The following is a 22,500-nucleotide window of genomic DNA, read 5'->3' as shown; positions in this document are numbered from 1 at the left end:
AACCATCACCTGAACCATCACCTGAACCATCACCTGAACCATCACCTGGACCATCACCTGAACCATCACCTGAACCATCACCTGGACCATCACCTGACCCATCACCTGGACCATTACCTGGACCATCACCTGGACCATCACCTGGACCATCACCTGGACCATCACCTGACTCATCACCTGGACCATTACCTGGACCATCACCTGGACCATCACCTGGACCATCACCTGAACCATCACCTGAACCATCACCTGGACCATCACCTGACCCATCACCTGAACCATTACCTGGACCATCACCTGGACCATCACCTGGACCATCACCTGGACCATCATCTGGACCATCACCTGGATCATCACCTGGACCATCATCTGACCCATTACCTGGACCATCACCTGGACCATCACCTGGACCATCACCTGGACCATCATCTGGACCATCACCTGGACCATCACCTGGACCATCATCTGGACCATCACCTGGACCATCACCTGGACCATCATCTGGACCATCATCTGGACCATCACCTGGACCATCATCTGGACCGTCAGCCTTGACCATCACCTGGACCATCATCTGGACCATCACCTGGACCATCACCTGAACCATCACCTGGACCATAACCTGAACCATCACCTGGACCATCACCTGGACCATCACCTGGACCATCATCTGGACCGTCAGCCTTGACCATCACCTGGACCAGCACCTGAACCATCACCTGAACCATCACCTGAACCATCACCTGGACCATCACCTGGACCATCACCTGGACCAGCACCTGAACCATCACCTGGACCATCACCTGAACCATCACCTGAACCATCACCTGGACCATCACCTGGACCATCACCCGAACCATCACCTGAACCATCACCTGAACCATCACCTGGACCAGCACCTGAACCATCACCTGGACCATCACCTGAACCATCACCTGAACCATCACCTGGACCATCACCTGGACCATCAACTGGACCATCACCTGGACCATCACCTGGACCATCACCTGAACCATCACCTGAACCATCACCTGGACCATCACCTGAACCATCACCTGAACCATCACCTGGACCATCACCTGGACCATCACCTGAACCATCACCTGGACCATCACCTGGACCATCACCTGGACCATCACCTGGACCATTACCTGACCCATCACCTGGACCATCACCTGGACCATCACCTGAACCATCACCTGGACCATCACCTGAACCATCACCTGGACCATCACCTGAACCATCACCTGAACCATCACCTGGACCATCACCTGAACCATCACCTGAACCATCACCTGGACCATCACCTGGACCACCACCTGGAGTTCTGGAGAAGGAGCTCTGGTTGCACTGGTTCAGTTGCGGTTCCTGTTCCCATATTTAAACCATAAGAGCTGCTAAACCTACCTCTAATCGTTATGGCAACGATGCATCATTTTTAATTTCTCTAAAACCCGTGGATAAACATTCACACCGATCCCACACACAGATCTTTGTACACGTAGACATAATGACCACGCCCTGTTTTTGAGGCGCCGTTAAATAAGCGTTTTTATTCTGTTATTTCTATTGAGTGTCTGAAGTTGGTTCGGTCACTTAAAATGACCTCAAACACCTGCAATTTGACCCAGAAACACCAGACGTCAACGAGCGAATGCCAAAAGTCAAGGTGACACTTTTCGGGAAGATTTCTATACTTTTGACGGCGAAAACGATTCTCGTGCCAAATGTTCACTGGACATAAGTGTTATTCAATATGTGAAATAAAGAGACGGCTACGGCGGGACGCTTTCTGCTCGTGCGGCAGAAAAACCCGTCTCACTTGCTCCTCTCCTCCTCTGACCCGTCTCTGTCTCCCCCTCTCCTCCTCGGACCCGCCTCCTCTGACCCGTCTCACTCGCTCCTCTCCTCCTCTGACCCGTCTCTGTCTCCCCCTCTCCTCCTCGGACCCGCCTCCTCTGACCCGTCTCACTCGCCCTTCTCGTCCTCTGACCCGTCTCACTCGCTCCTCTCCTCCTCCAATCCGTCTCACTCGCTCCTCTCCTCCTCTGACCCGTCTCACTCGCCCTTCTCGTCCTCTGACCCGTCTCACTCGCTCCTCTCCTCCTCCAATCCGTCTCACTCGCTCCTCTCCTCCTCTGACCCGTCTCACTCGCTCCTCTCCTGCTCTGACCCGTCTCACTCTCCTCCTCTGACCCGTCTCACTCTCCTCCTCTCTGCCACAGGTACTCGTTCCAGGATGAGGAGGACATGTTCATGGTGGTGGACCTCCTTTTGGGAGGAGACCTGAGGTACCACCTGCAGCAGAACGTGCACTTCTCTGAGAGCACGGTCAGACTGTACGTGTGCGAGTTAGCTCTGGCGCTAGGCTATCTGCGCAGCAAGAGGATCATCCACAGGTAGGAGGGGCTTCACCTGGGCAAAGGGCGTGGCCACCATAACTGCTAAACCAACTTGTAAATCCTTCTTAAGCTTTCCTTATCTTTACTACCTCTTCTGCCTCTGTCTTCTTTCTATTTGTAACATTTGTGCTGCAGTGGTTCCATTTTACTACTACATTGTCTTTTGTTACTATTTTATTGTGTTTTATTGTGTTTTATTGTGTTTTATTATGTTGTGATTTTCATGGGCAAAATCCTCAAACATATTCGAACACAACATTTATCAAAAGGACAATTTTTCATTTAAATACTATTCTTTTTGTGTTGATCTTGAATCTGAAAGCCTAGCGCTATGCACTCGTCCACCACCAGGGGCCCCAGTCCCTCTGGTTGGGAAACACTGCTATAGAGGCTCGAATATTAAACATAACTTTTACGCATCATCATAAATACTAAAGAAATACTAAAGCGTCAGACGTGGAGGTCGCTCCTCCTGACGCGGAGGTCACTCCTCCTGACGTGGAGGTCACTCCTCCTGACGTGGAGATCGCTCCTCCTGACGTGGAGATCGCTCCTCCTGACGCGGAGATCGCTCCTCCTGACGTGGAGATCGCTCCTCCTGACGCGGAGATCGCTCCTCCTGACGTGGAGATCGCTCCTCCTGACGTGGAGATCGCTCCTCCTGACGCGGAGATCGCTCCTCCTGACGTGGAGATCGATCCTCCTGACGTGGAGGTCACTCCTCCTGACGTGGAGATCGATCCTCCTGACGTGGAGGTCACTCCTCCTGACGTGGACGCTCCTCCTGACGTGGAGATCGCTCCTCCTGGTCGCTCCTCCTGACGTGGAGGCTGCGATGCAGATGCCGCGTTCAATCTGCGAAAAGCAGGTGGAGTGCGTTTTAAGCAGAAAAATGTGCAACGTGGAGAAGTCGCGCGGCCAAGAAGGAGGTGGCTCAGGACCAGGTTTATTATTTTAAAGCTGTTGTTTTTAGCTCGATCCGATTAGAACAATTATAAATGTGCTGAGACAAAACATGCGCCATGTTTTCATATCATAACCGCGTTTTTAGGGTTGTGCCAGAGATTGTAGCTAATTGCTCAAGATAATCGACTCGGCAGCAGTTATAGCTCCTTATTTAAAAATCCGAGTGCAGTTTCACTCTTCCCTCAGACTCTGCTCCTCCTCTTCACTCCTCAGAGCAGAGACCTTCAACATTTCACTCTTCCCTCAGACTCTGCTCCTCCTCTTCACTCCTCGGAGCAGAGACCTTCAACATTTCACTCTTCCTTCAGACTCTGCTCCTCCTCTTCACTCCTCAGAGCAGAGACCTTCAACATTTCACTCTTCCCTCAGACTCTGCTCCTCCTCTTCACTCCTCAGAGCAGAGACCTTCAACATTTCACTCTTCCCTCAGACTCTGCTCCTCCTCTTCACTCCTCGGAGCAGAGACCTTCAACATTTCACTCTTCCTTCAGACTCTGCTCCTCCTCTTCACTCCTCAGAGCAGAGACCTTCAACATTTCACTCTTCCCTCAGACTCTGCTCCTCCTCTTCACTCCTCAGAGCAGAGACCTTCAACATTTCACTCTTCTCTCAGACTCTGCTCCTCCTCTTCACTCCTCGTCCTCGGCGCTGACACTTTCGTACATCTTTTCCCTCGCGGTGACTAATCGGCCGCGTCACTGCGACGGAGAGCGACCGTTTATCAAAACGCCACGAGACAAATTAGGCCATTTAACTTAACGAACGGCGCTCGCTCTCGTCTGCGCTGCAAAACCTCCAGCGGACGACGACCGCTGAGTATTCCATTGCGCTCATACTTTGCTTACTCATTACGTTTTTGGATTTAAAAGTGGTCGACGGTTGGTACTTGTGCGCCTCAGATGTAAATCTCCCCACATCAGCAAACATTATCTTCAAATGGGACGAGACGCGGCGATGCTCGTTTGCATGGAAATCCAGAACGCCATTTGCGGCGCGTTCGACAGGTCGAGAGATCGAGGGTGTTTGCGTTTGATGAAACACGGTCCGTAAAACGCGATTGCAATCGGAAGAACTGATCATGTCGTTTATGATACGGAGCGTTTTAGTTGTGGCAGTGGAAAAGTAGTTGTTGTTTTTTGACTGTTTAGAGACTGTTTAGATCAGGGGTGGGCATTTATTTTCCTCCGAGGGCCATATTCGAATCCAGGCAAGTAGGTGAGGGCCGGCCCGCCATCATTGGTGTGAAAAAAAATTATATATATATATATATATATATATATATATATATATATATATATTAAATATCAAATAAAATATCACTTTTCTGTAAAATATAGGCTATTGAATCTATTATTTAATGCATTTCATGTCATATTTATTAAGGATACAAGTGCAGATGTTGCAGAGAGTTAAAAAATATGAACTGAAATCTCTCTTGGGTCCAGATTAAAACATGCCAAGGGCCACATCTTGCCCCTGGAGCCAATCATTATTATTATTTTTTTTAATAATGAAAAAAATAAACTTTTTTTTTTTTTTTTTTTACTTGGCATGTTTGGCGGGCTGGATTATGAGGACTGGATTATATGTGGCCCGCGGGCCGTAGTTTGCCCAGGTCTGGTTTTGAGACTGTTTAAAGAGTGTTTTAAGCCTGTTTAAAGACTGTTTAAAGACTTTTTTGAGACCGCTTTGAGACCGTTTTGAGACTGTTTAAAGACTGTTTGATGAAACATGGTCCGTAAAACACGATTGTAATCGGAAAAACTGATCATGTTGGTTTGACACGGATCATGTCGGTTTGACACGGATCATGTCGTTTATGACACGGATCATGTCGGTTTGACACGGATCATGTCGTTTATGACACGGATCATGTCGGTTTGACACGGATCATGTCGGTTTGACACGGATCATGTCGGTTTGACACGGATCATGTCGTTTATGACACGGATCATGTCGGTTTGACACGGATCATGTCGGTTTGACACGGATCATGTCGTTTATGACACGGATCATGTCGGTTTGACACGGATCATGTCGGTTTGACACGGATCATGTCGTTTATGACACGGATCATGTCGGTTTGACACGGATCATGTCGTTTATGACACGGATCATGTCGGTTTGACACGGATCATGTCGGTTTGACACGGATCATGTCGTTTATGACACGGATCATGTCGGTTTGACACGGATCATGTCGTTTATGACACGGATCATGTCGGTTTGACACGGATCATGTCGGTTTGACACGGATCATGTCGTTTATGACACGGATCATGTCGTTTATGACACGGATCATGTCGGTTTGACACGGATCATGTCGGTTTGACACGGATCATGTCGGTTTGACACGGATCATGTCGTTTATGACACGGATCATGTCGGTTTGACACGGATCATGTCGGTTTGACACGGATCATGTCGGTTTGACACGGATCATGTCGTTTATGACACGGATCATGTCGGTTTGACACGGATCATGTCGGTTTGACACGGATCATGTCGGTTTGACACGGATCATGTCGGTTTGACACGGATCATGTCGTTTATGACACGGAGCGTTTCAGTTGTGACAGTTGAAAAGTAGTTGTTGTTTTTTGTAGTCGCTGTAAATGGACATGAAAAGAGAGAAATAAACGGTTTACATTACCGCAGCAGAATAGGGACTATACCCAGACATATCATCTTATAATGTTCTGGTATCGCAGCCATATCCAAGTTTACTTTATCCTCAACTTTTTTTCCCATCGGTTTATTCTTTGATCCACAAGGGGGGGACCCACAGCGTCCTCTCCGACGTCGCAGCGTCCTCTCCGACGCCAAGTCAATTCGAACCGGCGTCCTTCCACTGCGCAGAAAGCTCGTTAAAATGTCCCGTTGAGATTGTGAATTGTCTGACTTCATTTTTTCTTGTGTCTTGTATTGTTTGGATTCTCAAGCTGCAAACCAAACAGAAAGCAGAATAAATGGCTTAAACACTTTAAAAGAACTTCTAAATTAGCCCTAATTTAGATTTAAGATTGAGCCAGGCCAACGACTTCATTAATAGCAAAATCCTTATCGTGTTCCTTCCATGCTTATTTAAATTAACTATAATATTAGCTGAATAACTACCTAACTATATATGCTTTTCCTAATCCTGGCTCATTCTTAATAAACGTAATGTCTTTGTTCATGCTTTATTAAAAAGGTGTGTCAAAATGCTAATGAATAAAGATGCAATGGCAATAAAACTGGTTATTTGTGATTATATTTCTATTTCAAATCAGTAAATCTAGTGGTAGAGTGCTCGTCTTCCGATCCAAAGGTCGGGGGTTCGGATCCCGCTCCAGCCTGGTCAGATCCTCTGCCCGACGGGCTCAGGTGAACACTGCCGTTGTGTCGTTGGGCTAGACACTTCACCTACCCCCAGTGTCTGCGTACATCTGGCGTGTGATTGTGTGTGAATGTGTGACCGGTTCCTTGATGTAAAGCGCTTTGACGGTAGAAAAGCCTGATTTTTTTACCTGATCGTTCTGCATGTTTTTACCCAAACACAGAGACGTTGTAAAAGCAGCAATTTGGTCAAAATAAGACCGCTGTGAGCTGCTGCATCTAAACATAGAGAGTTTTATTGTTGTCGGCTTCAGCATGACGGCAAAACAGTTTCACTTCTGTTTTTCGTGTTTTTGAATCCGTCAAAATGGACCTTTAACTACAGAAAACATGGTTGATTGCGCTGACTGTATTTATGTGGTGAACATAGACGCCGCTCCTGGGGCCGGGCAGGGCTGACAACAGCCGCCGGAGTCGCGCCACGGGAGGGTTCAAGTGGAAAAAGTGAGCCAGATCCGGCGCTACCATGGGACGTTCTGAATCCCGAAGCCCCGCGAGCGAGTGCCGTGACGCCGACTGAGAGTTAATTCAATTCCACAGCTCGCTTAAGACCAAATGAGGATTATGTGTGTCGTTTAGGTCCTGAACCGTCTCTGTCCATCCGGCACGGACTTAAAATAAACTGAACGCGCTGCTTTTGCCGCGGCGACGGACGAACGGCTCGGACAAATATAAAGCAGAAAATGGTCTGTAATCACATAATTACAGTAATAGGCTCGCGCTGGCACAAACAACAGGAAGCTCATAAACACCATCAAAATAACATCATAATGGAGTCATAATGAGTCATAATAATGGAGTCATAATAATGGAGTCATAATAATCATAATAATGGAGTCATAATAATGGAGTCATAATAGTCGTAATAATGGAGTCATAATAATGGAGTCATAATAATCATAATAATGGAGTCATAATAATGGAGTCATAATAGTCGTAATAATGGAGTCATAATAATGGAGTCATAATAATGGAGTCATAATAATCATAATAATGGAGTCATAATAATGGAGTCATAATAATGGAGTCATAATAATGGAGTCATAATAGTCATAATAATGGAGTCATAATAGTCATAATAATGGAGTCATAATAATGGAGTCGTAATAATGGAGTCATAATAATGGAGTCATCATAATGGAGTCATAATAATGGAGTCATAATAATGGAGTCATAATAATGGAGTCATAATAATGGAGTCATAATAATGGAGTCGTAATAATGGAGTCATAATTATGGAGTCATAATAATGGAGTCATAATAATGGAGTCATAATAATGGAGTCATCATAATGGAGTCATCATAATGGAGTCGTAATAATGGAGTCGTAATAATGGAGTCGTAATAATGGAGTCATAATAATGGAGTCATAATAATGGAGTCATAATAATGGAGTCATCATAATGGAGTCGTAATAATGGAGTCATAATAATGGAGTCATAATAATGGAGTCATAATAATGGAGTCATAATAATGGAGTCATCATAATGGAGTCGTAATAATGGAGTCATAATAATGGAGTCATAATAATGGAGTCATAATAATGGAGTCATAATAATGGAGTCATAATAATGGAGTCTGGAGCGGGGGCGATAAGTCAGGAAGTTTGACAGAAATGTGGAAGAATAAGCAATAGTAAAAGTAAACAAAGTACAACATGATGCATTATTCCTTCTCTTCAGTAATAAAGCGGCTTCTCTGGACACGGCTGCTACGGCAACGCATTTTTATTTACCCCACACATTTTCAACAGAAGACAATGCGCCACAGATAAACGCTTCACATGTTAAAAGACATGTTTTCATCTTTGGGATTTACCACAGTTTTATGTGCAATTTTTGCCTTTATGCGCAGTGGGATTACCGTATTTTCCGGACTATAAGTCGCACCTTTTTTCATAGTTTTGGCCGGGGTGCGACTTGTACTTATTTATAATGCGACTTATACTTATTTTAATATTTATACTTCTATACTTATACTCCAGAGCGACTTATATGTGATATTATTTGTTATTTTCACACTTGCAACCGCATTTCATCCTCCAGTGCAACTTACATATGTTTTTTTCTTCTCTATTATGCATTCTTTGGCTGGTGCGACTTATACTCCAGTGCGACTTATACTCCGGAAAATACGGTAAACGCTGCTTCATCAGGGTTAGTTTAAACTCTTCTAATAAGTCCTTAGTTCCTTTCCTCGGTTTATAACTTGTACGCTCGTCTTTTACGTACTCGATTTGCCGAATGTCCTCCGTTCTCTCACATTACAAGCCTCTTGCCTCGTAGACGTCCTCGCCGGCTGTTGAGCGTCACCACTTTACATTATTTGTCTACATTCTCATTGTAACGTCTCCGAATGTCACGCCAGGTCGTCGTCGCCTCTCGTTCTCGCTCTCCGGAGTCTGAATTATTCACGTCTGAGCGAGTGTCAAGAAGGAGGAGCGTCTCCCCGGACTCTGAACAAGTGGAAAGAGCGGGCGAGGGACACGCCCCGGGCCCCGCGTTGCCGTGGCGATTGACGGCACTTTGGTTCTTCGGGCCTGATTCCCCCCGGCGCACCGCGATGGAAAGTCCCGCGTCGGTGTCGCAAAACCGGTCAGCGAAGTTTCCATTCAGGACGGTCTCCAGGGACACGGGAGCTTACGCCATCTCAGACTTGACGCTTTTAAAACCAGGACTACAGGAAACAGTCAATCCCATGAGTGCGTTGAGTTGAGTTGAGCGCGTTGAGCGAGAGAGCAATCGCAAAAAGGATAATGCGGGATTTAAATAGGACGGTTGAAATCGGAAATTTTCGCCTCCGTTTGGCAGAGTAAGATGAGAAGTTAGATCGAGCGCAAAGGCGACCAATCAGAAGCAGCGTCAGGACGTTCCCGATATTTCATAGGTTCAAGCGAGACGTGTGGGCTTTTAATTGTTATTTTGATGGGAGTAAAAACAGACAACAATAGAGGGAGTTTGGAGTATATAGTACCGTAGTAGTATTGAGTATATTTGGTGTGGTGCAGGCTAAATTAGGCTGAATATTGCTAATTTTACTTGAACAGTCAGCGGTGGGTGCATTTTGGACACTTTTTTTTTAATTTAATAGTTTCGTTGTCTGGTAATTAGTTACTCTCATCGCTCACAAACGCAGTTACTAATGGAATTACTTGGGGACAAGTTTGGGGGAAAAAATCTATGGAACCTGCCCAACACCAATTGAAATTTCATTGAAGTTATAGTTTTAGTTGCTCCAAAATTCCCTTAATATCTTTCCTCTCCATAGGTCCGACATGTCTCCATGGATATCCTGCTTGAATGGTTGAATAATCCGAGTAGAACCAGGTCTAAATTGATGCTAAAACATGTCTTAATTAGAAAAAAAAACTCTTTGCCACAGTAGTTTTAAGAAAGAAAGTTCTCACGGAAGAGCAAAAACGTGAATCAAATGTAATGTAAATTAAAAGTGTGGTTGGAGATGTTAATGGTCAACGTGGGTTCAGGAGCGGGACCACGCCTCAATCTCTCCTCCAGTAAACACGCCCCACTCTTTAACCACACCTCTAATTACCCAGAAGCCCTATTCATAAGGCCTATTCACAGCATCTCTTGTCGCCTGCTCTCTCGACCCCGCCCTCCCACCTCATGTCTCTATCATCTCCACCTTAACACATCACCATCTACAGAGGGGGCGGGGCTGATTACCCGAGACAGAGCCCCCATCCTGAGTCTCTACCCAGCCAACTCTCGTCGCTCCATCGTCGCTCCATCGTCGCTCCATCGTCGCTCCAATCGTTCTCCATCGTCGCTCCATCGTCGCTCCATCGTCGCTCCATTGTCGCTCCAATCGTTCTCCATCGTCGCTCCACCGTCGCTCCACCGTCGCTGCATCGTCCCTCCAATCGTTCTCCATCGTTGCTCCACCGTCGCTCCACCGTCACTCCATCGTCGCTCGAATTGTCGCTCCAATCGTTGATCCACCGTCGCTCCACCGTCGCTCCACCGTCGCTCCATCGTTGCTCCACCGTCGCTCCACCGTCACTCCATCGTCGCTCGAATTGTCGCTCCAATCGTTGATCCACCGTCGCTCCACCGTCGCTCCATCGTCGCTCCACCGTCGTTATTATCAATAAACATTCTTTCATATTCCGTTGTTGTGGCGTGGTCCTTGCTAGTGAAGTAAATATCGCTGGAGTCCGTGTACCACCAGAAGAAGCTTGCGTACCACCACTTGTACACGGACCCCGCCTTGAGAAGCACAGGTGTAGACCGTGTTAATTTGTTCTTCATTTTGCCTCAGTTTCCTGTCTTAAATGGCAGCTTTTCTTCTTCTGTGTCACGAGTCAAGAGCTAATTTTTCTCTCGACGTGGCGAACCGCATCAAATAATTCATTGGCCATTTCCCGAGCTTCTCCATATTTTGTGTCGTGTTGTTTTTTTCTCAGAGCTGCAAAAACATCCGCAATTCCTCTAAATCTGGCGAATTGAACGCGAATACGTGAAGCTACAGCTGGAACGGGGCTCGATCTTCCCTGACTGTCGCCCATCCCTTATTCATGTTACGCGTTAATGTTTTATCTCTCATCACAAATAGCGGGAGAAGGAGCGTGGGTTTTCGTGAATGCGCATTGAGGAAACGGATGCTTCCAGAGCTCAGGTTTTCAACACGTTAAGAAATCAGAATCAGGTCCAATCGCCGCCGAAAAATCTTCTAAAACCAGAAGATTACGAGCTGCGCCGGAAGGAAGGCTGATCGTAAACACCTCAAATACGCCGGCACGCCCCCTGCTTGTCTCCGTGGAGATGACGTAGATTTGCCTAGAATATCCCGCAGCGTGGCTTTAAACTTATCTATCAAGCGTTTTTCCGTGCGCAATTTCACGTGCGTTTAAGCGCTAAAGAAATACCTTGAAACGCAAGCATCTTTTCTGTGAGCGATATCGTTAAGTCGTTAAAGTCAATGAATTGGTCGATTGAGTCTCAGTCGACCAACGGCTTCATTATTCAACTGATTGTATTGGGATTAAAATGATTTACCGTATTTTCCGGACCGTAAGTTGCACCTTTTTTTCATTCAGTTCTGGCCGGGGAGATCTGGGAGTGTGTTGTGAGTTTAATCCGCCCGTTTACAGACAAATACGCTGGTAAATATTTGTGGGAACTCCTGCCACCTGCTGGTCGTGTCGCGGCGTAGGTCAGATCTGTCCGAGAGATACAACGTTTTGAGAGTTTTTGCCAGCACCGTGCCGATGTCGTGAGCGATAATTCCTTTAGCCGACTACAGCCCTAGAGAGGTTTAATGCCATAATGTGGAGCATTCCAAGCAAAGGAAAGAACAAGAAAGTTACACAGTGCATCGCCTGGGCCTGGGCAAAAGAAACGAAAAATGGACGAATTGCGATCAAAACCTTTGTCGATTTTGATGATGAGCTGAGAACGTTTTAATCGACAGGTCTACAAGCCACGCCCGTGTCAGTATTAATGAATAGTTTTGAATAAAATATGCTCATTTAGTCCGAAAGTCCGGTCTCTGCTTGGTTCTTTTCCGCTCGCACCTCGATCTCCCGATGCAGCCGCAGCTTCTCCTCTTTCTCTTTCTCCTCTCGTGCTTCTCGAATCATTATAATCCAAGTTACGGGAAGTCAACGGTTATTTCCTCACCGTTAATGAGTAGGAACTCGAGACACTGCACTTGTTTCCGCCGATAGTGGTTGTCATAGGGATCCTGGTACGTTGCTTCTGGTTCAGATGCTTTCTCGGTTACGCCCGGTATAATTCAAGGTGGATTGAGTGTTTTGTCCATTGACAGTATGTTTTTCCTCCGAGACACGTGATGAACATCTCCACCAACTGTGATGTCATCCGATGTAGTCGTGAATTGGTTCGCATTCAAGGCTTCTTCTGTCCTTGGAAACAAACGCATGGCGAGAAGTCGACTCTTTAGACGCTCTAGAGTTCACCGATAACTGTGGTTATTTCATTAAATCTATTCACCTTATTCCAGGAGCCTGTCTGGGCGCCGCCTTACGACATAAACCTTCTTCCGGTTGTATAAGTTTGATAGGGCTGCCGACCGAGAAAATAAGTTCTACACGGACTAAAAAGTCGTTTTCGTGCCCAGGAACATTGTTGACTTGTTAATCATGTGAACATTGAACATTTTACACAAATCAATCTACTTTATAACATGTTTTAGCAGCGAGACTTTTCCCTCGTTCTCCATTTAAAACCAACGGCGTTCCCGCTGGACCGGAAGTGCCATCACAACAGAAGTGCCAATCACAGGGAAAAGAGGGAAAAGAGGGCGGGGCGGAATAAGGTCAATAGTCCAAAAAAGTAAGCATAAATCTAAAGGGCTTTTTTAACTGTCGCAATAATACGCTGGATTCAATGAAGCTGGTCACAAATACGTAGAATGGCGACTTATCGGACAACGTTAATGACAACAGCGGGAAGGATTCCACTGTTGCTTGATCGCGGCGTCAACGACCGCGAACAATCGTCAAATCGGGACTTTCTTCGCACGATCTCACGGCAACCCCTGGTTTCCCGTCGACGCCCCCTTTTCGCCAAACATGCTCAACGAAGACTTTTTGTATTTCTGAAAAAAACCACGGTGTTTTCTGCATCTGGTTGGCCACAAGTGGGACACAAGACGTATTTTGAGAACCCCAGATACCCCCAAAAACTGTAGACACACTTTGATGATCAGAGCGCTTGTTAAAATACACGGATAAAAGGCGGGTTTTTGGGGCGGAAGAGCGACCAGACTTGACAGTTTTCGCAAAACACTCTGCAGCGACTTTGTCTGTGTGATTTATTCATGGCTCGTAATTCGGCTGCAGAGTTTGTTGGCGTGCGGCGGGCTCTTCTCCACGCGCTCCGGCTTGTCAAAAACGAGTCAAAGAGCCAAACGAACGTGCGATGAATCCTGGCCAGTTTCTCCGCGATGTTTTGCCGCTCGACGCCGTCATCCTCCTCTGAGCGTTTGCACAAAAACCAAAATGCCACGGACGCAGAGAGAACACCTTTGTCTTTCTCACACTTGTCAGAGGCGGTTTATGTTAGCGCGGCGGCGGCGGCGAGAGGAAGCAGGACTCACTCGGACTGGGCTGTGAATTCAAAAGGGGGTTTATGTCGGGGGCGTGCGCTGGCTGCTGAGTGGGGTTCTTAACACTGTGGGGATTTGAACGTGCTGCATGCGCCGGGCTAAGACAATATCACGCCGAAAATGCAACTGGGAGATTAAAAAGGACCTGCGATGATCAGTCTGGGCTTTCATTGTGTGAGTCGAGCTCAAACAGGTCCAATAGAACCAAACCATGACATTTACAACAATGTCTTTCTTTTTTTTACTGTATTTTCCAGACTTTGTTCATACTTTTGGCCGGGGTGCGACTTATACTTATATTTATACTATATTTATACTTATATGTGATATTATTTGTTATTTTTACACTTTATTTGTTATTTTTTACACATTTTCATACTCCAGTGCAACTTCTATATGTTTTTTTCTTCTCTATTATGCCTTTATGGCTGGTGCGACTTATAGTCCGGAAAATAATATTTTCTGGAGTAAGTGATTTTTCTTTTTTTTGCAGCATTTTTTCCAACTATAAACAATATATTTGCTATTCAAATTTTGTATATCTTCCAAAAAAAACATTCATAACATCATCTATTTTTTGCCCAAATTTTTTTTTTCTTCTCGATTTTAATTAGCATTTTGTGGTGTATTTGAATATTAAGCCCCAGGATTGGCTTCCGGCCTTTCGATAAAAACAAAACATGATCTTGGACAATTTGAAATATTAGCTCTTAGTTTGATTAAATGCACAGCCCTAAGAAGCATCCAGAACTTAAGTGCCATTTGGCGGCACTGTTCAGTTAGAAGGGACGAGATGTGGAAAATCGAATGGAAGGATTTCTGAGTCTTCATTCAGAGAAAGAGAGAGAGAGAGAGAGAGAGAGAGAGAGAGAGAGAGAGAGAGAGAGAGAGAGATGGAGAGAGAAAAACAACAAAGACATACAAAGAGAGAAAGAGATTAAAATGTATCAATATGTACAGAGAAAACGAAGAGAGATAGAAAAAAGACAGACACAGAGAGAAAGGATGAAGATTGATAGAGAGAAGAGAGTAGAAAGAGAGAGGACGGAGAGAGCGAGAGATGATGAAGAGAAAGAGCAAGAGCAATAGAATGAAGAGACAGATAGAGAGAGAGAATAAAGAGAGAGAGGACAAAGAGAGAGAATAAAGAGAGAGAGAGTGAACAGAGACAGAGAGCAAGAGAGAGAAAGAGAACAAAGAGAGTGAAGGATGAAGGGAAAAGATAGAAAGTGATAGAAAAGTGAGAGACAGCAAGAGAGAGAGAGAGCAATGAGAGAGAAAGAGAGTAGAAAGAGAGAGTATGTAGAGAGAAAGAGGTAGAGAGACAAAGAGCAAGAGAACGAAGAGACAGATAGAGAGAGAATGAAGACAGAGAGGCAGAGAGAGAGAGAACAAAGATAGAGGGAGGAGAGAAGATGAAGGTAGAGAGAGCGAGAACGATGACAGAGAGGCGGAGAGAGAGAGAGAGAACAAAGATAGAGGGAGAAGGAGAGAGGATGAAGGTAGAGAGAGTGAGGATGAAGATAGAGAAAAAGAAAGAGAGAGAGAGAGAGAGAGAGAGAATACTGTGTCCACCAGGGCATAAAAACAAAACTTGAATAGCCTTTATATTTATGGACTGTAATACGTCTGAAAAACTGTAACGTCGGGATAAAAACGGGAAAAAGCTGCATTAAACTCACGTTGTAAGAATTAAAGATGAACTGCGTAACTTTTCAACATTCAAGTGCTTTTATTGCTCCAGAATCACCTGTGCAGTGGGATCGATGCGTTTAAAGCCAGAGTGGAGAACGGAGCGTTCACCGGAAAAGTGACACAGTGAAGCTTTAACTGTGCTGTTTCTGCAACAAGGAAAAGGAACGTGTATTTACTGCGTTTTCTATGCACTCACTTTTTCACTTTTATTTTTGTTGGACATGAATATTTGCTTGAATAAAGGTTGAATAATTAACATATCTATGACTCATTATGACTCACTCACTTTTATTATATTCTACATGTTTTTTCTGATCTGTTCATTATAAAAAAGGGTTTATTGTTATTGCATCAGTGGCAGGAAGTACTTTTAATATTGTCGTTTATCCAGAGTTATGTCAAAATGTAGATATTATTGTGAATGTTGTTTTGAAGATTGGTAAAATTGGCGCATTGAGTTTATCATTTCAAACAAAGAAAAACATGCTACAAAAATGACTGATTTTTTAAAATACAAATAAGAAAAAATAATCTTGTGATCTTTCTAATGAAGGATATTTCTGCATTTTTCTGATAATTTTGCAATAATTAAACCTCAACTAATACGTCCAAAGACACGTTATAACACATTTCTGACTATTGTTGTCAGGATTCCCCTTTTTGCCTCGTTTATGTCGTCGTTACAGTTTTAACACGATACCGTCCGCCTAAAACCAGACTTTAGACGTACTATTTTATCATCACTCTTATTGTCAACACCAGTAAGTTATACGTCATTTTAAAGGTTATTTTCTCAACGAAACCAATATGTCATTGATTTGCATTGAAAAATATGCCCCAATAAATTCACAATATTCAGGCGAGACTAAAAAAAGGATGTATTTTGTATGTTTGGGCTTCTGTAGTGTGAGTTCTGAAGCCCTGACAGTGTTCATGTGCACATCTGCAGAAACTAGAAGACCTAAGCTTTGTAACGAGGCATCACACTCACATATGGAACGTAAGATCTTCTTTTAATAAGCATAATAAAGGGTTTTAGACACGTCGTCCAGAGCCCAGGGTGATGGTGGAAAAGCCTGCTCCTGCCGGTCCAGTCGGAGTGTGCGTCAGGTGCAGCGCTCGCTCCTGTCGCTCGCTCCGGTCCCTCAGTGTCGTGTGACCAGGTGCAGCTCCGGTTACCGCGGCCCCCGTGATGGCTGTCTGTAATGAGGCCATTAGATCCTGCTAATAGCTTGTAGGGGCAGTCGAGCGAGAGAAAAGCAAAGGATCGGCTTCCATCTGCCTCCACGGCTCAACACTCGCTCGGAGCGCCGTCCAAGTCAGACCCAAGATGCGCCCAAGGACTGCGACTCATGATTATTTTAGTAGTCGACCAGTCAGCGAGACGTTTAAATACATTATCAACCCAAAAAAGGATGGAATGGTGTGACGGAAGACTTCTAAATAGAGAATATTTGCTAAAAAAGTGTATTATTGATGGAAAATTTCACATAGTTTTGTCCTTTTTCACATTTATTTAACAATTTTATTTATTTTTTGTTATAAAATGGTCTCTTCGCACGTGTTTGAGAGTCCGTAAAGTCCAGATAGCAATAACTATGATCAGATGATGACTACAATGTTCTTTTGATTCACAGAAACCCAAACAAACTGCGTAAAAAGACACCTTAGCCGCTATTTGTTTGGTTTTTGGCCTTTAAACATGCTCTTGAGTCACTTTGCTTCAGTCTTCGCGTTTTAGACGTTACTTTCTATCAGTCAGACGGACGTTAACCTGGTCAGGATTGATCTTTGTGCTCCATCTACTGGCAGCAGAGTGAATTGACAACAAAAGCTAGCTTGCCTCAACATGCTAACACCGTTCAAAGTGTTGTTGCTGTGCTATTCGATGCTCTGAACGAGTCTGGCGATGATATCTGGACTTGAAAACAGCACAAGAGGATTTTTAAGGATTTTTACAGTTGACGTCGCAGATCTGGGACATTTTAAAGCGTTTTTGTGAGGCTCAAGACGGATCAGGGAAGACGACCTCGTGAACAGGGCGAATAATAAAGCGTGAATAAAACCAAACACAACGACTGGTATGTTGCTAATGAAGGATCAGTGTTATAATGTGGTTTAAAGCACTCGTACAAATGTCTTTTATACGGGACATATTATGTAAAATGTACTTTTTTGAGCATTTAACCCTACATCGTCCAGCCCTGTTTTCATCCACCATCTCCACCCGCTATGTCATAAAATCAATGTAATCAAGCCCAATTTGTACCACATGGATGTATTTTCGACCCATCTCGACTGCAGCGATGTCATGTTGAGAAACATTGACTCCGTTCTGTCCCGGGTTGTTGAAACTAAGAGCCGCCTGACCCACTTTCCCGCAGCCTCCTGTTCAGATACAGAGTGCTTCAGCTGTAATTAATGTGTGATTCTTTTCGTGGAGGCTCTTGAACTTTATCCAAGGATCGCTAATGAATGAGAAAATGGGATCAAATGAGTTATTATTAGCTTGATTAGGCTTAGGACCTGATGTTCATTTTCAGATACACAGTTCGACGCGGCAATCAAAACGCTATTGTTAAGTGCGCTTCATTGTCCTGGAGCTGCTCGTCGACGTCAATCTCGCCCGGTTACGACTCGGATGAGAGGCTGATGGGAAAGTGGAGCAGCTGCGGATCTACTGTTGCCGTGTCCTTAGGCAAGACACTTCAGCAACACGAATCGGCTTGTCATTTCCATTCTTCTGCTACAAATGCACAATGACTGTTGGCGTTAGCAGCATTAGCAGCAGTAGCAGCATTAGCAGCAGTAGCAGCATTAGCAGCATTAGCAGCATTAGCAGAAGTAGCAGCAGTAGCAGCATTAGCAGCAGTAGCAGCAGTAGCAGCAGTAGCAGCATTAGCAGCATTAGCAGCAGTAGCAGCATTAGCGGCAGTAGCAGCAGTAGCAGCATTAGCAGCATTAGCAGCAGTAGCAGGAGTAGCAGCATTAGCAGCAGTAGCAGCATTGGCAGCATTAGCAGCAGTAGCAGCAGTAGCAGCAGTAGCAGCATTAGCAGCATTAGCAGCAGTAGCAGAAGTAGCAGCAGTAGCAGCATTAGCAGAAGTAGCAGCAGTAGCAGCATTAGCAGCAGTAGCAGCATTAGCAGAAGTAGCAGCAGTAGCAGCAGTAGCAGCATTAGCAGCATTAGCAGCAGTAGCAGCATTAGCAGCATTAGCAGCAGTAGCAGCATTAGCAGCAGTAGCAGCATTAGCAGCATTAGCAGCAGTAGAAGCATTAGCAGCAGTAGCAGCATTAGCAGCATTAGCAGCAGTAGCAGCATTAGCAACATTAGCAGCATTAGCAGCAGTAGCAGCATTAGCAGCATTAGCAGCATTAGCAGCGGTAGCAGCATTAGCAGCATTAGCAGCATTAGCAGCAGTAGCAGCATTAGCAGAAGTAGCAGCAGTAGCAGCATTAGCAGAAGTAGCAGCATTAGCAGCATTAGCAGAAGTAGCAACATTAGCAGCAGTAGCAGCATTAACAGCATTAGCAGCAGTAGCAGCATTAGCAGCATTAGCAGCTGCAGCATTAGCAGCACTAGCAGCGGTAGCAGCATTAGCAGCATTAGCAGCAGAAGCAGCATTAGTGGCAGTAGCAGCAGTAGCAGCATTAGCAGCATTAGCAGCAGTAGCAGCATTAGCAGCATTAGCAGCAGTAGCAGGAGTAGCAGCATTAGCAGCAGTAGCAGCATTGGCAGCATTAGCAGCAGTAGCAGCATTAGCAGCATTAGCAGCATTAGCAGCATTAGCAGCAGTAGCAGAAGTAGCAGCAGTAGCAGCATTAGCAGAAGTAGCAGCAGTAGCAGCATTAGCAGCAGTAGCAGCATTAGCAGAAGTAGCAGCAGTAGCAGCAGTAGCAGCATTAGCAGCATTAGCAGCAGTAGCAGCATTAGCAGCATTAGCAGCAGTAGCAGCATTAGCAGCATTAGCAGCAGTAGCAGCATTAGCAGCATTAGCAGCAGTAGCAGCATTAGCAGCATTAGCAGCATTAGCAGCAGTAGCAGCATTAGCAGCATTAGCAGCAGTAGCAGCATTAGCAGCATTAGCAGCATTAGCAGCGGTAGCAGCATTAGCAGCATTAGCAGCATTAGCAGCAGTAGGAGCATTAGCAGAAGTAGCAGCATTAGCAGCATTAGCAGCATTAGCAGAAGTAGCAACATTAGCAGCAGCAGCAGCATTAGCAGCAGTAGCAGCAGTAGCAGCATTAGCAGCATTAGCAGCATTAGCAGTGGTAGTAGCATTAGCAGCATTAGCAGCAGTAGCAGCATTAGCAGCATTAGCAGCATTAGCAGCACTAGCAGCGGTAGCAGCATTAGCAGCATTAGCAGCATTAGCAGCGGTAGCAGCATTAGCAGCAGTAGCAGCATTAGCAGCATTAGCAGCATTAGCAGCATTAGCAGCGGTAGCAGCATTAGCAGCATTAGCAGCAGTAGCAGCATTAGCAGCATTAGCAGCAGTAGCAGCATTAGCAGCAGTAGCAGCATTAGCAGCATTAGCAGCATTAGCAGCGGTAGCAGCATTAGCAGCATTAGCAGCAGTAGCAGCATTAGCAGCATTAGCAGCAGTAGCAGCATTAGCAGCATTAGCAGCATTAGCAGTGGTAGTAGCATTAGCAGCATTAGCAGCAGTAGCAGCATTAGCAGCATTAGCAGCACTAGCAGCGGTAGCAGCATTAGCAGCATTAGCAGCATTAGCAGCGGTAGCAGCATTAGCAGCATTAGCAGCAGTAGCAGCATTAGCAGCATTAGCAGCATTAGCAGCGGTAGCAGCATTAGCAGCATTAGCAGCAGTAGCAGCATTAGCAGCATTAGCAGCAGTAGCAGCATTAGCAGCATTAGCAGCATTAGCAGCATTAGCAGCGGTAGCAGCATTAGCAGCATTAGCAGCAGTAGCAGCATTAGCAGCAGTAGCAGCATTAGCAGCAGTAGCAGCAGTAGCAGCATTAGCAGCGGTAGCAGCATTAGCAGCATTAGCAGCAGTAGCAGCAGTAGCAGCAGTAGCAGCATTAGCAGCAGTAGCAGCAGTAGCAGCAGTAGCAGCATTAGCAGCAGTAGCAGCATTAGCAGCGGTAGTAGCGGTTCGAGATGTCATGTCATTGTAAACAGTAACAAAGACAGAAACTCATCTCCGCTTGGTCGGGCGTGTCTTTGGTTGCCGGGGGAAACCAGAGGAAGCCCACTCAGACATGGAGAGAAACAGGCAAACTCTGCATAGAAAGGCACAGATAGTCGACGCCCACACCTTTGCAGAAATATTCTCTTTTTCAAATGTTTCGATTGACCTCTTCTTTTTAAAGTATTTGCACGACTCCACTTCAAAACGATGCACTTTCAAATGAACAACCGAACTGAGAAGTCATAGAATACCTATCTTTTAATCTATTTAACATAATATCTTGACCTGGGAGAAAACGTTTTTGGATCAAGACCAAATTAAACTCTTAATTTGACATTCGATTACTTGTTAAAAGAGCTAAAAGAGCAGCCGACCGATGCGAACACAACAACCGATAGTAAAAGTGGCTGGCGAAGCTTCAATATGACTTACTCTTCGTCCTATTTTGGTTGATTTTGATGAAACCGTAGCCGTCTCAAGACCGTTTCCATCTCAAATAACTTCCGTCCGACTGAACAGAGTCGTTCACGACACGAGACGAGTCGCATCGTTTTAAAAACCTCTCTCGCGTCGCTTTCGTTTCGCTACTGACGTTCCGGTTCCACGACGGCAGCGTGGCCTTTGAAGCCAACAGACAACCGCGCTTACTTTCACTCGTGGCGCGCACGTCCTCTCCACGGCGTCCCTTTGAGCCAAATGTCAGCTAATTAAGGGTTACACGCCCGACCTTTCCCGCCCCCCCGGCCGGGCCAGCGCTGCCACAGCAACGTGTCCAAAACCCCATTTATTCACGGGTTTGATAGGGAAAAGCCCAGGGTCACGACGCTCTCTCCGCCGCGCTCAACGCACGGTGCGACCCCCACGGAGCCGCGGGCGTGGTCCAACGTGACGCGCGCCGGCTCCAGACTGAACAGTGATGTCGTGAGTCTTAGCGTGTGATCGCGCCATCGTTCAGTTCACTCTTTGTCTCTTTATTTATTTACGTAGATTTGTCATTTCAAACCCAATTTTCATGCTAAAGGAAATACTCTTCTTTACCGTTTACGATGCTACAGTGATGATTAAAAAGGCTTTGTATAATGTGTTCTTTACATACAGAGAATATTAGTCGTTTCATGGATGTAACTGTTTAAAAACTGTTCAGAAAAGGTTCAATTTAGTCTTTTTTTTATGTAATTTATTCTAGTATTGTTACGTGCTTGAATGAGTGTCTTGTTTTGTTGGTTTTAGTTTTGTTCTTTGTGTCCATTATAGAAGTGTCTTGCCCAAGGACAAGTGGAAATTGAGCCTAGAACGTCCAAAATGATGCAGGATGCGTCAGTTTAATATGAAAATGACTTCATTCGTTTTTCAGTTATTGATAACAATATCGATACTTTCTGGTTTTGTATCTGAACATATTTTAAATGTTTATATTAAAAGATTCTTTTTTACCTCAAAACCAATTGTGTTCAGTTAGAGTTTTTTATCCAGAAACAACTGAATATAAAGTTTAAATATTAGGGCTGCAATGATTAATCGTAATAATCGCTCGATAATCGCTCGATTCCTCGACTAATAAAATGATTGTACTTTGACAGATCGTAGTCGTTAAATGGACTATATATATATATATACTATATACTGGACTATACACACTCTAAAATACTGTACAGGCCAAAGAAAGCGCCATCATGAATCAAAAATGTCAAAAAAGAATAAAACATTTCTGATTTCGATCAATAATGCACTTTATTCGTTAAAAAAAAATATATTAAAATCTCAGTGTACAACAGAAATAATTGTCTGAATAAAAGACATCAAACGCTAAA

At 45.0% G+C, this 22,500-nt stretch overlaps 1 protein-coding gene across 1 annotated transcript in view; it reads left to right on the top strand.

The window, feature by feature from the left end:
- stk32a (serine/threonine kinase 32A) overlaps positions 1–22,500 on the top strand; it is a 127,337-nt gene that overhangs the window by 52,472 nt on the left and 52,365 nt on the right. The window contains exon 4 of the mRNA XM_072445474.1: positions 2,226–2,399. Coding sequence (XP_072301575.1) covers positions 2,226–2,399 — 174 coding nt within the window. The remainder of the gene's footprint in view (positions 1–2,225; positions 2,400–22,500) is intronic.

The sequence above is a fragment of the Eucyclogobius newberryi genome, unplaced genomic scaffold (assembly GCF_026437365.1).
Source record: "Eucyclogobius newberryi isolate DKJ021-1_F unplaced genomic scaffold, fEucNew1.0.hap1 SCAF_15, whole genome shotgun sequence".
In the NCBI taxonomy this organism is placed as follows: Eukaryota; Metazoa; Chordata; class Actinopteri; order Gobiiformes; family Gobiidae; genus Eucyclogobius; species Eucyclogobius newberryi.
The sequence above is the reverse complement of the archived record's forward strand: the minus strand, read 5'-3'. Positions and strand labels throughout refer to the sequence as shown.